The sequence below is a fragment of the Hyperoodon ampullatus genome, assembly GCF_949752795.1.
Source record: "Hyperoodon ampullatus genome assembly, chromosome: 18".
Classification (NCBI taxonomy): domain Eukaryota; kingdom Metazoa; phylum Chordata; class Mammalia; order Artiodactyla; family Ziphiidae; genus Hyperoodon; species Hyperoodon ampullatus.
This window is the reverse complement of record NC_136931.1, coordinates 54,565,473-54,582,507: the sequence shown is the minus strand read 5'-3', so window position 1 is coordinate 54,582,507 and position 17,035 is coordinate 54,565,473. Positions and strand designations below refer to the sequence as shown.

General features: G+C 56.1%; 1 protein-coding gene across 1 annotated transcript; it reads left to right on the top strand.

The window, feature by feature from the left end:
* Positions 1-46: 46 nt before the first annotated feature.
* On the top strand, positions 47-13,620 carry MEIS3 (Meis homeobox 3; the record flags this gene model as incomplete). Its single annotated transcript, XM_079724120.1, has 15 exons — positions 47-243; positions 585-762; positions 864-914; positions 2,689-2,870; positions 3,093-3,252; positions 3,349-3,399; positions 5,692-5,742; positions 5,923-6,072; positions 9,138-9,249; positions 9,436-9,584; positions 10,525-10,601; positions 10,827-10,898; positions 10,989-11,075; positions 11,425-11,494; positions 13,154-13,620. 15 exons carry the CDS (start codon positions 47-49, stop codon positions 13,172-13,174), a joined length of 1,608 nt encoding a protein of 535 aa, XP_079580246.1. The 3' UTR covers positions 13,175-13,620.
* Between the last annotated feature and the right edge of the window lie 3,415 nt (positions 13,621-17,035).

Genomic DNA, 17,035 nt, shown 5'->3' with positions numbered 1-17,035 from the left:
TAGAGAGAGAGACTCGAAGACCTAGAGAAAAGAGGGAAGCAGGGAGATGGAGAGAGAGAGAGACGGGGACCTGGGGCGGCCGGGAGGGGGACCGGCGGAGAAGACCCGAGCGCGGTGGGAGGAGAGCGCACGACGTGGAGAGAGGAAGGCAGGAGGGGTGGGGACCGAGGCAGACCAGACGCTGCGAGACTCCGATACAAAACACCGCCCCCGGAGCGGCCGCAGCCCCCGGGAGCGGGGAGGGCGAGGGGAGGGGAGGGGGCTCCGGACGCTCCCGCCCCGCCCCGCCCCGCCCAGCCCCGCCCAGCCCCGCCAGCGGCCGAGCCGCCGGCGGACAGTGGGTTAAGCATCTCCGCTGTGGAACTTCCGGATGTGACCACAGAGAGAGGGAGAGACCGGGAGAGGGGGAGAGGGGGAGAGAGGGAGAGACGGAGCCGCCAGCATCCCTCCGGCCCGCCAACGCCGGGACCCCGCACCGCGCTGGGAGCCGCCGCCCGCCGCCCGCCCCCCGGGCCGGGCCCCCTCGCGCCCCCCTCTCCCCCGCCTCTCGGTCTGTGGATCTCGGGCTGGTTCCATCCTCCCAGGACCCGGGGGAGGGACTGGAGGCCCCGGGGAGGGGGCCTCGGGCGGCCCTCCCCCGCCTTCTCGCCGCTGCCCTCGCTGGCAGGAGCCCCTAGCTGTGACCCCCGCGGGGGCAGGAGGCTGGGGGTCCATGCTCGGAGCCTCCGTACGGCCCGGCGCCTGCCGCTGACGGCGGTGGGGGTGGGGGGGCCGGGCACCCAGCCTCCTGCCCCACCCCCTGGCGTCGGCCCCGCGGGCCATCTGGGGCCGCTGCCCCTGGCTGCGCCCTCCCCGCCGGCCAGGCCCTGGAGGGACCCGGGAGCTGCCGCCGGCATCAGCCCATGGCCCGGAGGGTAGGTCTGAGGGCGGACGATCCTGTGCCCCGGCCGGTGGTCGCATCCCTCATCCTTCCATCTCCTCCCTGGGGGGCTCTGGCCCCCATCAGCCCATCCCGCTCTCTCCACCATCTCTTTCTCTGCCTCCGCTCTCCCTGCCCCTGAATCTCCCCTCTTCCTAACCCCGGCTCTCCCCTCTCTCTGCCCCTCAGTCTCCCCTCTCTGCCCCTGGTCTCCCCTCCATCTCAGGCCCTTTATCCTACCCCCCGCCCCGCTTCTTTTTCGTCCCTCCCCCATCCTTCTCCCTGGTCTACTTTTGTTCCAAGTCCTCCAGAGGCTTAGGCGTGGGGACAGTGCTGGGAGAGGTGGGTCTCCCTAGGCAGGGCCAAGGGATTCTCTTCCGCTGTCTTGGGGTTGGGAAGACAGGCGAGGAGGTGAGCAGGCACCTTTGGGGGTGGAGGGGGGCGGGAATACCGCAGGATTCGAGGACACCCTGAGATGTGCGATGAACAGTGGGGGGCAGTTGGATTCAACTTCAGTGCTCAGGAGAAGTTAGGAGGAAAGGCAAGACACACACACACACTCAGAGCCCTCCGTGCGCACCCCCGCGACGGCGGGAACACTGGTGCCTCCCCCTCTCCAGTCCCTGTGCCTCTTTGAACCTCAGTTTCTTCATCTCCGAGGAAAGGATTGGACGTGGGTGACTTAAAGGTCCCCTGGCTTCACCGGTGCGTGTGCTTCTGTGATGACAGGACACAGAAATCTCACGCGTGATTTCTCTTTGGGGCTGTTGGCACAAGTGCGTTTGTGTGGTTGAGCCGGGTTATACTTTGGTTCAACAAGTGTTTATTGAATGTGTGCCAGGCACTGTGCTAAATGTCTCATGCATTGATTGATTCATTCATTCCTGCGCCTGGCTTTTGGCTGTGTGTGTGTGTACGTGTGTGCGTGTGTGGTGGGTCCACATGGGGAGTGGAGTGTGATAAGTTAACATGCACTCAGACGTGCATATTCATCTGTGAAATGAAATTGAAGCGGGGGAGACTGTATGCGTACATTTGTGTACAAACAATGCACTGCTTTGATGGGCAGTGCCCGTGAGCGAGAATCAATTTCTCTCCCCTCCTCTCTCTCCCCTCCTCTCTCTCTCTCTCTCTCTCTCTCTGCCCCCTGTCTCCCTTTGCCTGTTTCTCCTGTATCTTCTCTCTGTGTGTCTCTCTCCCTCTCTGCTCTTCCCTCTGACTCTACATCTCTCTTTATCTCTTGTCTCTTTCTCCACCTTTTTTGTCTCTCTCACCGTTTCTCTCCCTCCCTCTCTCTCTCTCCCTCTAATCTCTCCTCCCCTCTGTCTTTCTCTTGCATCTCCCTCCCAGTCTCTCTCTTCTCTCACATCTCTCTCCCTCTCTCTGAATCTCTCTCCCCCCAACTCTCTGTGAGAAGCTGGCAGTTACCAGCCAGCCACTCCCTGACCCCCCAACCCTGACCCTCAGATCCAAGACCTGGGTCAGTCTCTCTCCCCTGGACCCTCCTGCCCACACACTGGGAATCTCTGATGGGACATTTTTCACAGTCCACGGGTCCAAGGGAAGGCTTGAGGACAGGGCCTTCAGTCCCACCCAGACAGCTCCACGGGACATATGGGGCCTAAGGGAGCAAGGCTGGGACACTTGGGGACCGTAGGGCAGGTGACTGGGGCAAGGAGGGGGCATTTCCTGGGTGCGAGGGTAGGGAGGTTTCTTGTTGGTGCTGACACCTCCCTGGGGCTCTTCCCCTCTCACCTCCCCCCATCCAGTACGATGAGCTGCCCCACTACCCCGGCATCGTGGACAGCACTGCAGCCCTGGCTGGCTTCTCGGAGGCAGTGTCCGCGGCACCGAGAGCCCCCGGGCCCTACGGCCCCCACCGGCCTCCCCAGCCCCCGCCCCTGGGCTTGGATAGTGATGGCCTGAGGAGGGAGAAGGATGAGATCTACGGGTGAGTGGGGACAAGGCTGACGGCTCCACGGGGTCTCGGGATGTGCCCCCCGCCCTGTTTCTTTGTCTCTCTTTATATGTTTCTCTTCTGTGACTCGGTGTCACTCTGTCTCTGTCTCTCCACCTCTTCCCTCTGGGTCTCCTCTCCACCTTCCGGTTGCACCATACTTCCCAGCCCCCCTGCCCTCCCCTCATGAACTCTCACCTCTCCTGCTTTCCCCAGACACCCGCTTTTCCCGCTGCTGGCCCTGGTCTTTGAGAAATGTGAATTGGCCACGTGTTCTCCCCGTGATGGGGCTGGGACTGGGCTGGGCACACCCCCAGGCAGTGACGTATGCTCCTCGGACTCCTTCAATGAGGACATTGCAGCCTTTGCCAAGCAGGTGGGCACCCACCACCCGCTGTGCGCCAGGAGAACCAGTGAAGTGGGGTGGGCAGGAGACAGGATATGCCCTTCCTGGCCTCTCTCTTTCTCCCAGGTCCGCTCCGAGAGGCCTCTCTTCTCCTCCAACCCGGAGCTGGACAATCTGGTGAGACCTGGGCCCTCCCCAACTCCTCCTCCTCCAAGGGGGTCTCCTGTTCCACCCTCCATAGCCCTGGGATTGCTTGTGGGAGCAAAGAGGAGACCGCCTGGCCCACGTCCTCAGATAGTGATAATTGTTGTCCATTTGCAATGCAGTGTAGCCTAGAGTTTGAGAACAGGGACTCGATGGCCTGAGTTCGAATCCCAGCTCTACACTTACTAGTTCTAAGAACGAGGGCAAGTAGTTCCATCTCCCTGGGCCCTGTTTTCCTCATCTGTAAAGTGTAGCTGGTAATAATTTCTATCTTGTAGGGCTGTTGTGAGTGTATAATGAGTTAAAGAGAGTCAAGCATGTAGCACAATGCCTGGCACTGAATGGGGACTCGTTAAGTGTTCGCTGTTCTATCACTCAGAACAGGGCTCACACCAAAATGAATAAAAGCAGTTAGCTGTAAAGGAGAGAGGAGAGGAGAGAGAAGAGAGAGAAAGGGAAGAGAAGGAGGAGAGGGAGAGAGAGGGAGAAATACCCCGGCTTGTCCCTTCCTTTTGCTTTCCAGCTCCCAACAGAGCTTCCTATTGGCTGAACCCTTTGGCAAAGGACTCTGGGAAATGTAGTTTTCAGGTGAAGGGTGGGAAATGGATCCAAGGGCAAGCAGGCAAAGGATGTCGTGTTGTTATTAGAGCATACCTTAGCTCACGCCTCTTGTGATGGGTCCTCTTTTGTCTCTTGCACCTCTTGCTTCTCTTTCTTTGTCTCTGATCTCAATCTCACACTCCCTTGTTCCTTAATTCTGGGTCTCCATCTCTGTTCTCTATTTCTCTCTGCCCCTGTCATTTTGTCTTTCTCTCTCTTTGCACTCTTTTTCTGTTTGTCATCCAATGCACTTTTTCTGTTTCTCTCTCTTCTTCTTCCTCCCCTTCTTCTTCTTCTCCTTCTTCCTCTTCCTCTCCTTCTTCTCCTTCATCCTCTTCCCCTTCCTCTTCTCCTTCTTCCTCTTCCCCTTCCCCTTCCTCCTCTTCCTCTTCCCCTTCTTCCCCTTCCCCTTCCCCTTCTCCTTCTCCTTCTTCCCCTTTCCCTTCTTCTTCCCCTTCCCCTTCTCCTTCTTCCCCTTCCCCCTTCCCCTTCTCCTTCTTCCCCTTCCCCTTCTTCCCCTTCCCCTTCCCCTTCCTCCTCTTCCTGTTCCCCTTCCCCTTCTTCCCCTTCCCCTTCCCCTTCCCCTTCTTCCCCTTCCCCTTCCTCCTCTTCCTCTTCCCCTTCCCCTTCCCCTTCTTCCTCTTCCCCTTCTTCCCCTTCCCCTTCCCCTTCCTCCTCTTCCTCTTCCCCTTCCCCTTCTTCCTCTTCCCCCTCCCCTTCCCCTTCCCCTTCTTCCCCTTTCCCTTCCCCTTCTTCCCCTTCCCCTTCCCCTTCCTCCTCTTCCTCTTCCCCTTCCCCTTCTTCCTCTTCCCCCTCCCCTTCCCCTTCTCCTTCTTCCCCTTTCCCTTCTTCTTCCCCTTCCCCTTCTCCTTCTTCCCCTTCCCCCTTCCCCTTCTCCTTCTTCCCCTTCCCCTTCTTCCCCTTCCCCTTCCCCTTCCTCCTCTTCCTCTTCCCCTTCCCCTTCTTCCTCTTCCCCTTCCCCTTCCCCTTCTTCCCCTTCCCCTTCCTCCTCTTCCTCCTCTTCCCCTTCCCCTTCCCCTTCTTCCCCTTCCCCTTCCTCCTCTTCCTCTTCCCCTTCTTCCCCTTCCCCTTCCCCTTCTTCCCTTCTTCCTCTTCCCCTTCCCCTTCTTCTTCCCCTTCCCCCTTCCCCTTCCCCTTCTTCTTCCTCTTCCTCTTCCCCTTCTTCCCCTTCCCCTTCTCCTTCTTCCCCTTCCCCTTCTCCTTCTTCCCCTTTCCCTTCTTCTTCCCCTTCCCCTTCTTCCCCTTTCCCTTCTTCTTCCCCTTCCCCCTTCCCCTTCCCCTTCTCCTTCCTCCCCTTCCCCTTCTCCTTCTTCCTCTTCCTCTTCCCCTTCTTCCCCTTCCCCTTCCTCCTCTTCCTCTTCCCCTTCCCCTTCTTCCTCTTCCCCTTCCCCTTCTTCCCCTTCCCCTTCTCCTTCTTCCCCTTCCCCTTCTCCTTCTTCCCCTTCCCCTTCTTCCTCTTCCCCTTCCCCTTCCTCCTCTTCCCCTTCCTCTTCCCCTTCTTCTTCTCCTTCTTCTCCTTCTCCTTTTCTTCTTCTTCCTCTTCCTCTTCTCCTCCTCCTCCTTCTTCTCTTTTTTCACCTTCTCCTCTTCCTTCTTCTCTGTCTCGCTCCCTCTCTCCCTCCCCTCTTGTGTCTCTGTTTTCAGATGATACAGGCCATTCAAGTGCTCCGTTTCCACCTGCTGGAGCTGGAGAAGGTAAGTGCTTCTCACTTCCCCTCACGCCCTCACTTGCCCCCCATCCCTTCCCTTCTTGCCCCCTCCACCCTTCATTCAGGCTCTCTCCCCACCAGAGTTGGAGCAGAAGGCCACCCCCATCCCTATACACCCCAGCCCTGGCCCCCGGGTGGCCCCCCCAGTACCCCGGTGCCCCCTCAGGTCCACGACCTGTGCGACAACTTCTGTCACCGCTACATCACCTGCCTCAAGGGAAAGATGCCCATAGACCTGGTCATCGAGGATCGGGACGGCGGCTGCAGGGAGGATCTCGACGACTACCCGGCCTCCTGCCCAAGCCTCCCAGATCAGGTGGGCCCCAGGATGGGGCAACAGGCATTGCCCTGAAACCAAAGGCATGCCCAGAGAGCTGGGTTCCAGCATCAGGGCACACACAACACACCACACGGCCTCAGACAGCCACAGTCAGACATGGTCTGACCACAGGACATGCACCAGCTATGCAACAGCTACACAGACTGCAATACAGATGGATGACAGCACACATATACACCCCGACAGCTGCAGATACCACCCGTAGACTTGGCTACACCCACATAGGTTCACAAACAGCCACAAAACCCATTACATTCACAGTCAGGTGATAGCATATGCCACATACTTAAACACTCACAGCCCAGCGGCATAATAGCATCATAGATCACAGCCTGATTGACACGCTGCTGTTCTAGAGTGTGTGTGTGTGTGTGTGTGTGTGTGCAGTACACACACCTCAACAACATGACAGCCACCCAGCTGGAGATGGAGCCAAATGGCCCCAGATCCTATGACATAAGCTCAGCTACAGTCACACTTAGACCCAGAGCAACCACAGTGCCTGCACACACACACACACACACACACACACACACACACACACACACACACACACACGCTACCCTAACCTCTTTTTCTTTTTTATAAATTGATGTCTTTATTTTTGGCTGCATTGGGTCTTTGTTGCTGCATGCAGGCTTTCTCTAGTTGCGGCGAGCGGGGGCTACTCTTCCTTGCAGTGCACGGGCTTCTCACTGCAGTGGCTTCTCTTGTTGCGGAGCACGGGCTCTAGGCGCGCGGGCTTCAGTAGTTGTGGTGCACAGGCTTAGTTGCTCCACGGCATGTGGCATCTTCCCAGACCAGGGCTTGAACCCGTGTCCCCTGCATTGGCAGGCAGATTCTTAACCACTGCGCCACCAGGGAAGTCCTACCCTAACCTCTTAACAATTGGACTACTGTAGGTGTGAGCACACACCTTGCCACTCAATGGCCACGTGGCCCCAGATTCATCCAGTCTCAGATACAATCAGACTATAGTTTCATAGACTTAGGCACCCAGGCAACAATCACACAACAGCTGTGCAGATCCCAGTGAGGCCCATACCCACAAGGCGGTCACACTATCAACACAGCAATTATACAACATGACACCCACACCCAAATACAGGCACGTGGCCGTACCACAACTATGCAGACTCGAGCATGTGCACACAGCAGTCACAGATGAGCCTCAAGGACCCTCTGCCCCACAACCCGTATTATGCACCTGCTCAGTAGCACACCATGTGCGTGTGCTGATCAGTTACAACCCCCTTGGAGGCATAGCCATATTCTATATCTTCACACAGCTGCCAGCACACTCCTATGGCCATCATCCCCTGCCAAAGAATCACGGAGCTGCCTGCCCACTCATGCAGGACTCAGGATAACCACGCACTATCTCCCAGATAGGACACCAACCCCTAGAACTACAGCCACAAGCTTAGAAAAATAAATGTAGCCTTGCATTTGTCAGATGTAGCCACCTGGCCGGTTGAGAGAGTGACACAACCATGCTCAAATATGGCTGCGTGTCTTAGCTCTGCCCACGTGACACCTCTTCTCCAGGGACAACCTTGCCTTGTCGGGCACGGACGTAGGCACATTCACACTTACATGCTGCATGACAGTCTCAGGACAGCTTCAGGTACACTGACATGGACGCTCATCCGATCAGATCCAGTGCCAGAAGGGCAGGGTGACAACTCCAACAATGCTCAAAAGCCTTCAGACCTAATGATTCTGTCGCTTGCACACAACCCATCCCCAATGCCCTCAGACTCTAAACTCCACACAGATATTCTGAGCCCGGAGAAAACTTCTCTAAGGTGCCGTGTCTCAGGCTGAGCCCTGGAAGGACACAAATGATGCATCCACACTGGGTCATTTGCAGGGGTGGGGGACTAATTACAAAACAGAGGGCAGGGTCTAGGACATTCAACAGGGTCAGGGGTGTACCCCAGGGCTCAGCAACAGCAGGTGGCTGTTGCCATCCCCACTTCCACCCCATCTGCCTCCCAACAACTGAAGAACCTTAAACCAGGGCTTCCCTGGTGGCGCAGTGGTTGAGAGTCCGCCTGCCGAGGCAAGGGACACGGGTTCGTGCCCCAGTCCGGGACGATACCACATGCCTTGGAGCGGCTGGGCCTGTGAGCCATGGCCGCTGAGCCTGCGCGTCCGGAGTCTGTGCTCTGCAACGGGAGAGGCCAAGGAGGTGAGAGGCCCGCGTACCGCAAAAAAAACCCAAAACAACAACAACAACAACAAAAACATGTAAAAGAACCTTAAACCAATGACAAAGAAATGATGTATCTATACAGGTGGGTAGGCCTCCTGGGACACAGAGCTGGGGCAGGGGGTGAATTCAACACATTGTCAAGTTCCTCAAAGTGTGTAGGAGTTTGGATAAAGAAAATACAACCCCCGACTCCCTGATCTGCAATTTGGAGACCACCAAATCTCTGAAAACTAAAAGTTGGTGTTTTTTTCCCCATAAGTTTAGCACAGACTCATTTGGCAGCAAAATCTGACCTGAACTAATGAGAGGCTATTTATAGCCTTTATTTATTCCACTTAGTTAAATATTCATCCATTTTGCTGCAGAAATGTTAATGAGTTTGATGACGAGGTTATGCTCCAGACACTGTGGAGGTGTCAGGAAATACATGGCGTGTGCACTGATTTACATCTTTTGCCTAAAGATGTGAAAAGTTTTGAATTTTGAAAGAGCGCTGGCTTCCAGGGATTTCTGATAAGGTGCCAGAGATCTGTACAAGCTCATCTTTCTTGAGTGATTGCTGTGTGCCTTTACGTAAATTAACTCATTGAATTCTTACCACACTCTGTGAGGTGGGTGGGGATGGCTATTGTCCTCCATTTTTGCAGTTGAGGAAACTGAGGCACAGAGAAGTGAAGTGACTTGCCCAAGGTCACACACAGCCAGGAAAGAGGCAGACACAGTCTTCACACTCAGGACTCCTAGCTCCAGAGCCTGTGGTCTTAGCCACTGTAGTATATTACACCCCAAGCCTTGGCACTGACTTCCAACTCCTATTTTCCAGAATACTACATGGATTAGAGACCATGAAGACAGTGGGTCTGTACATTTGGGGACCCCAGGTCCATCCAGCGGGGGCCTGGCCTCCCAGAGTGGTGACAACTCCAGTGACCAAGGTGAGGAGCTTGAGAGGTGGAGGGGAAAGGTGGGAGTCAGTCTGAGGATTGAAGTTAGACAACAGGTAGGACTTCCAGAGGGACAAGGATGACTGGGGTGTGGAGTGGTGCCTTGGGGGAGCGTTCTGGGTCCCTCTGGTCCCCCACCTTTCCCGTCCACAGCACAGCATGCCTCTCCCTGCTCAGGAGATGGACTAGACACAAATGTGGCCTCTCCCAGTTCTGGGGGAGAGGACGAGGAGTTGGACCAGGAGCGGCGGCAGAACAAGAAGAGAGGGATCTTCCCCAAGGTGGCCACGAACATCATGAGAGCCTGGTTGTTCCAGCACCTCTCGGTGAGAGCCCTGGGGCCCTGGGGCGGGGTGGGCAGAGAGAGAGATGGAGAAGGATGGCCACACAGAAACTGAGGCCGGAGAGAGACCCAGAGACGGGAGACTGAGGCAGCAGGGAAATACTGAGGGAGAATCTCAAGCAGATGGGGATTGACAAGAGCAGACAGCCATGAGCACTACCTGGGTGCCAGGTGCCACTAAGGGCTCGTGAGTCATTCAGTCCTCTCCCCCACCCCCGACCCTCCCATCCAGTCACCCACCCATCAGTCATCCACCATCCAGCCAAACATACCCCGTGAGGACAGGGATGTTGTTAGCTCCATTTCGCAGATGAGGAGACTGAGGCCCAGAGGTCTCACAGCCAGAAGTGGGTTCAAATGCAGGCAGTTTGGCCTTAATCACCAAACCACCCTGCCTCAAGGAGACAGGAGGACAGACAGGGAGAGGCCAAAACAAAGATAGAGATGGGGAGTTATGGAGAGCCTTGAGTCAGAGCAAGAGAGACACAGGGGGAGACTGAGTCACATTGGGGGAGAGACAGACAGACAGACACAGAGAAAGATAGAGATTGGGACGGGGAGAGACATGCCCAAGGACCTAGCGGACTCAGAGCGGGCTGGTGCTCGGCTTTGCCTCCTTTCCCCAGGGCGGTGGAGTTCCCCCAGTTCCCCCCTCCCCCAGCTCCACCTCCCTGTTGAGAGCTGGCCAATTAGCCTCTAATTGCTGGAAGAGGTGGGGGGACACCCACCGGTGTAATTGCCCAAAGCGTGGCTCTGACTCCCTCCACTGGGCCCCGGGGAACACGGAGAAGCTCAGACACGCCGCCGTCTCTCCTGGCCTTGCCTCAGCCTGGGCTCACCAACTCCCTGGGACCTGGGCAGGCCAGGCCTTGGGGATCAGAGGGCAGCCAGGCAAGCAGGGTGACTCTTGCTGGTGGCCACAGCACCCGTACCCCTCAGAGGAGCAGAAGAAACAGCTGTCCCAGGACACGGGGCTCACCATCCTACAAGTCAACAACTGGTGAGTGACACAGGAGGCCTGGGCGGTCCGTGGGCCAGCCCGGGGTGGGAGGCCGGGCGCTGTCCGCGGTGCTGAAGGAGGCCCCAAAGCCCCTCGGAGCCTCTCTTCCTCCTGCCTCTGCTTTGCCGCCCCTGTGCCCGTCCTCTCTCGCCTGCCGTCTCTCTGTCCCTGTGTATTCATTTCTGCCTCTCTGCACCCTCCTCCATCTCCATGACCCCCTCCCAGGTTCATTAATGCCCGGAGACGCATCGTGCAACCAATGATCGATCAATCCAACCGCACAGGTACAGGGAGAAGGTGGGAAGAGAGGGTCTAGTGTTCCTGGGGGAGTATCACAGCCTGAACCAGGCATCCTGGGGCTCAGCCTGCACCCGTTAACTCCCCTAGCAGGGCAGGGTGCAGCCTTCAGCCCAGAGGGCCAGCCCATGGGGGGCTACACGGAGACTCAGCCACAAGGGACTGTCAGGCCCCCAGGTAAGCCCCGCCCCCTAGCTAAGACACACCCCCAGCACTCCAGGCCCCTCCTCCAAACAATGTGCCCCACCTTCTGGGATTAAGTTCTTGAAAAACACCTTGCTTCATTTGCTTAAGAGGGGAGTCGAAGATGCAAATGCAGATTTCCTGGTCCCCACCTTTCCTCCCGGAGTTTGCTTCTTCCAGGCTTCAACCACCCATTGGAAAGCTCTTTTCCTTAAAGGACCAGCACCCTCTTAAAGGATGGCTCAGTTTGTCCTGATAGAGGAGTCCCCTGGGGAAGGAAGGGGGAGTGGGGCATATGGGGGTGTCTGGTGAAGACCACTAACACTCCTCTTTTGTCTTCCAGGATCAGTGGGGATGAGTTTGAACTTAGAAGGAGAGTGGCATTATTTATAGATGCTGGAGTCAGGAGAAATGTGAGTGTCCGAGGTCTAGGAGCACCGGGGTGGAGATTGTGCTATTCTCAACCCCTCGTAAGACCTCCAGACTCCAGCAGTGAGCCCACCCAGGGCAGGGTCAGCCTGTGTCCCTGAACTGAGAGTTCTCCAGTTCATCCATCCATCCATGAATTCACCCATACATATATTTATCCATCCATCAATCATCCACCAACCCACCATCCATCCAAACATACATTCACCCACTCATTCATTCATCTATCCACCCACCTATCCACTCATCCATCCACCTCCAAACTGATCCACGCACCCACACATCCACCCTCTTATTCATGCATTCATCCACCTACCTACCTACCTGCAGTGACCATGACAGCCCAGCCCTGTGCCCATGAGGCTCACAATCCAGTGGGGGAGACAGATCTGTCCCCAGACAGTAATGACCTACAGTGGACAGGGCTGGGAGGAGGGAACCCAGGAACTGGAAGAACCCAGAGGGGCCATCGGGCCCAGGCTGGGGGTTTCAGGGAGGACTTCCTGGAGGAGGGCACTTTGGAGCTGAGACCAGGAGAATAAGAGGAGTGAGACAGGAGAGGAAGGAACAGTATATGCAAAGGTCCCTCACTACATACACACACATACATACAAAGGGACTGGGCTGGGCTGAGGCTGGTGAGTCACATGGGTGAGTAATGAAATCAGGGCCCACAGAAAGGCTGGGATATGAGAGTGGAGACCTGCGAGGGCTTAGGCTTGGAGAGCACTGGAGGCCGGAGCCTGGGAGGAGAGGTTTGTTCAGTGCCCGGCAGGTCCATGGGGGGGTCTCAGCTCTGCCCTGACCAACTGCAGACAGGTGAGCCCCGGTCCAGAGTCAGGGGACCTCTGGGACCAGGTGTGATGGAGGGAGCTTCTTGTTCTGCTCCCCACGCAAGCTGCCTTTTCTCCCTCCACTTCTCTCTCCACTCTTCTCTGTCTCTCCCAACCCCTGCCTTTTCCTCTTTGTCTCTCCCTTTATTTCTGTCTCTCTCATTCTTTCTCTTTCCACATCTCCATCTCTGATTATCTCGATGTCTCTTCTCTATCCTGCTCTGTCTGTCCCTCTCGCCTTATCTTTTTTTTTTTTAATTTATTTATTTGGCTGCGTTGGGTCTTTGTTGCTGCACATGGACTTTCTCTAGTTGCAGCAAGCGGGGGCTACTCTTCATTGTGGTGCATGGACTTCTCATTGTGGTGGCTTCTCGTTGCGGAGCACAGGCTCTAGGTGCGCAGACTTCAGTAGTTGTGGCATGAGGGCTCAGTAGTTGTGGCTCACGGGCTCTAGAGCGCAGGCTCAGTAGTTGTGGCGCACGGGCTTAGTTGCTCCGCGGTATGTGGGATCTTCCCGGACCAGGGCTTGAACCCGTATCTCCTGCATCGGCAGGCGGATTCTTAACCACTGTGCCACCAGGGAAGTCCTCCTTTTCTTTATCTCTTTCTTTGTCTTGACTGTCTCCTTGTCTTTTTTTCATTTGTGTCTGTCTCTTTCCCTCCATTTCTGTTCTGATTCTCTGCCTCTGTCTCTGTCTCTCTCTCTGTGTCCCTCTCACTGTGGGGCTGGTGGGGACAGCGCAGAAGGCCTGATGTAGGTCCAGACGCCCTCCCCATCTCCTGACTTCGCCTCTCCTCTCCTCTCCACAGACCCCAACCTCTGGACTGTGACTGCCAGGCTCATACCTGCTTCTGGTCGACGCCCGGCCCTCTGGCTTCAGGACCCCACCTCCTATGGCCCCCCTAACTCAATGCCTACCTCCCTGGGGCCCTGCCGGGACATGAGGGGCCTGAGTGCCCACTCAAGGGTCTCTCAAGGACAAAGACAAGGCCTCCAGGCCCTGTGCCCCACTTCTGCCCTCAACTCTGCCTGGAACCCGAGCTGAGATCCTGGGCCTGGGTGTTCAGAAGATGGCGGCTGGGTAACCCCCCACCCCTAGGACAGAGAAGGGATTGGGGGTGGGCTGGGGCCATCAGGGAAGGAGGGTCACCCAGATCTGACATTTAGAGAGGTTTCCTTCATCCTCCCAGCCCACCCTCTTTCCCCCTCCCCCACTCCCCTCTTGTGTTGTCTTTTACCTTTTTTTTTTAAGCATAAAGTCTTAAAAACAAAAGGCTACCAATCTGAGTTTGTGGGTCTCTTCCATGATTCAAATTCTCATCAGTTTGAAGCTCATGAATCAATAATTATAATAATAATTGATGCTCTTTATCCTGCTCTCTCCTCAGGCCCTCTGTATGTATCAGTTAGCTATTGCTGTGTAACAAACCATACCACAGCTTCATGGTTCAAAAGGCCAATGAATTTTTAGCACATTAATCTACAGGTTGATGTAGTAGGCTGAGCTGGGCAGTTCTTGTGGCTTCAAAAGGGCTCTCTGGTGTATCTGTGGCCAGCCACAGGTCAGCAAGGGGGCTCTGCTGGCAGGCAGTGGGGACAGCAGGAGTGACTGGGCTGCATGGTAACATACCCCAGCAGGCTGACCTTGTTTGTGGAAAATGACCAGCTCAGTCCCCCTTCGGGGTGTCTGTCCTGGCTGTTCCCCTTGCCTGGGACACCTTCCTGGCTCAGAGGTCACCTCTGCAAAGACACAGGAACGGCCAAACCAAAGCACCCGGCTCTGTCCACCACTCTCTCACCTCATTCCCTGTCCCCCATCACTTATTTGCCTATTCATTATTGGCTGGAACCTCAGCACTACCAGAAGGCAGGAGTTTGTCTCTCTCTGTCACCGTAGTGACCTGGGGCCTCAGACAGCAAGCACCCTAAACCCAGCAGGTGCCTGGGAAACAGGTGGAGAACGGAGGAAGAAATTCCATAGTTCTGAGACTCAGCCGCCTTCACCTCGTCGTTCATTCCTCCTGGCCACGGGTATGCCCTGGACACGCACCCTCTGCTCGTCCCTGCACTTGAGTGAACAAACCCAAGACCCTGTCCTGGGGGAGCTGACGTCCTAGTGGGGAAGACCCGCGATGGACCAAATAAATGAGCACATCATTTAGTCTGTTAGACGCTGACAGTGTCATAAAAAGCAGAGCAGGGTAGGGATGGGAGTACAGGTGCCTCTTTTACACATTTATTTACCCTTTCTCTAGTTTGTGCTGTGCCAGGCTCTGTTCCAGGACCTTTATACCTATCAATCTGGTAAACACTTACCACTTAGCCCCAGGAGGAGGTATGATCACTGGCCACATTTCCCAGATTAGGAAACTGAGGCCCAGAGAGGTGAAATCGTTCGCCCGGGGTCACAGAGCTGGAGAGTGGGTGTTCCCATTAGAACCCAGGCAGGCTGTGAGCTAACCACTTGCCTCACAACCTCTCTTTTTTTTTTTTTTTTTTTTTTTGCGGTACTCAGGCCTCTCACTGTTGTGGCCTCTCCCGTTGCGGAGCACAGGCTCCGGACGCGCAGGCCCAGCGGCCATGGCTCACGGGCTTAGTTGCTCCACAGCATGTGGGATCTTCCTGGCCCGGGGCACGAACCTGTGTCCCCTGCATCGGCAGGCGGACTCTCAACCACTGCGCCACCAGGGAAACCCACAACCTCTCATTTTTACAAATAGAATTCTAAGAGTCTGTGATTTCTGAAGGGCCTATATCACCGATTGTTTTCTGAGTTACATATTGTTTTGGTGACTATGATTACAGTTTGTCTCTCCCCAAACTCCCAGGGACTGAAGTGGGATGGATGAGGGATATACAGCAAGAAGGACTTCCAACACCTCTTCTCCCCACTTTTAAAGGCGGGTGGGGGAGGGTTATGGGGGAAGGGGCAGGGCTGGGCCAAGGCCTGAGGTCTACATCAAGGGGAGGGCTTTGTATTCCTGCAACCTGGCCTGGCTGGCAAAGGGACACTGGCAAGTGGGGGAGGGGAAGCTCTCCTCTCCCCCTCCCCCACCTGGTTGAAAATACCTCTCATTTAATCCTCTGTAATTAAATCAATTGGCTGTGCCATGGGGGAGGAGGGAAACTGGGCGGGAGGTTAATTGTAACTAAAAATACCTCCCCCACTTCCTGGGGTGAGGAACCAGCTGGACCTGGAGTTCTGAGGCTGCCTGTGCAGTGCGTGGGTGTTGCTGAGTGGAAGGGGTTAGAGAGGTGGGGACTCTGATGGGTCTGCAGGGTGGCCCGTGTGGGGCTGGATGGCAGGGCCGGGTGGTCACCGGGGTTGGTGCATGTGCGTGTGTGTGACAATTGCATGACTGCTGAGGCCATGGACTTAGGATGCTGGGGTCGACGTGCCATTGTGGGGAGGGGCGTCGGTGTAGCGGCCACCTCCAGGAGTGTGTCCGCCGCCGAGCCTACTACTGAATGGGACGTGTGTCTCTGAGGAAGGGCTGTGGCTGTCACGCTGTGCCTCATAGGTTGTATGTCTCCGTGTGAGTGCGTGTCCATGACTACAAGACAGTGGGTCTTTATAACTGGGGACCACTTTGCGTGTGTCCAAAGCCTGGTTGTGTCTCCACGGCAACTCTTCTCTGCAGACCAGACCTCACGGTGGCCGCCCCTGAACTGGGAAACAAGTGCAGCGGGGATCATCCGATCCGGGGGCGACAGGGGCTAAGACGCGGCACTGAGCCGCCAAAGGCCAGGTGGGCGTGGCCACCACCACGCGGTGGGCGTGGCCACCATAAAGGACAGCCCCGCAAACAACAATCAGAAGAGACCATGGCGCTGGGAGTTGATCATGGCGCTCCTAGGAGGGAAATAGATGTCCTCTCCACTAAGTTCTGGCTTGGTCTGTATACACGGAAGAGTTCTGGGTCTAGTGAACCAAAGTCTAACCTGAATCCTAAAACCAGAGAGTCACGGGCCCTCCATCAATCACCAGACTTGAGCCAGGTTACAGACCCAAGGCCCCTTGAATGAGGGGAGGCCGGGTCCCCTCGAGGAAGGACCCCAGTACACTGCCCCAAATTCATACTGTTAATCTTTCTACGGCTCTTCCCCAAAGGGACCTACAGCCTTTGATCAGGGTCACTGTGCACTGGGAAAAAGGAAATAATCGGACCTTTTGCGGACCGCCAGACACCAGCTCTGAACTCATGCTGATTCCCAAAGACCCCAAACTTCAACGTGGCCAACCAGTCAGACGGGGTGCTCATGGAGATCAGGTGACTAATGTTTTTTTTCCACTCAGGTCCGTCTCACCGTGGGCCCAGGGCATCCCCGAATCCATCCTGTGATAACTTCCCCAATTCTGGAATGCCCAATTGAGATAAACATACCTGACAGCTGACAGAATCCCTGACAGACACCACCTTGGTGTCTGGCTGGGATGGTGGGCGAGACCACTGGGCCACCCGGTACGGTCTGGGGGTGTGTCTGGGTGGGATCGTGTGGCAAAGTGAGTCTTTACAACTGGGGTCCTCCCTATATGTGTCCATGGCAGTGTCTTCTGTGTGTGGCTTTGCAGCCTCTTGTGTTACGTGTCCACAACAGTGTGGGGTCATCCCGCGCAGATGCATCAGGACGTGGGGCCGGGCAATGAGGCAGGGCTCCCTCCAGAGGGCGCTGGGGAGCCAGGGAAGTTG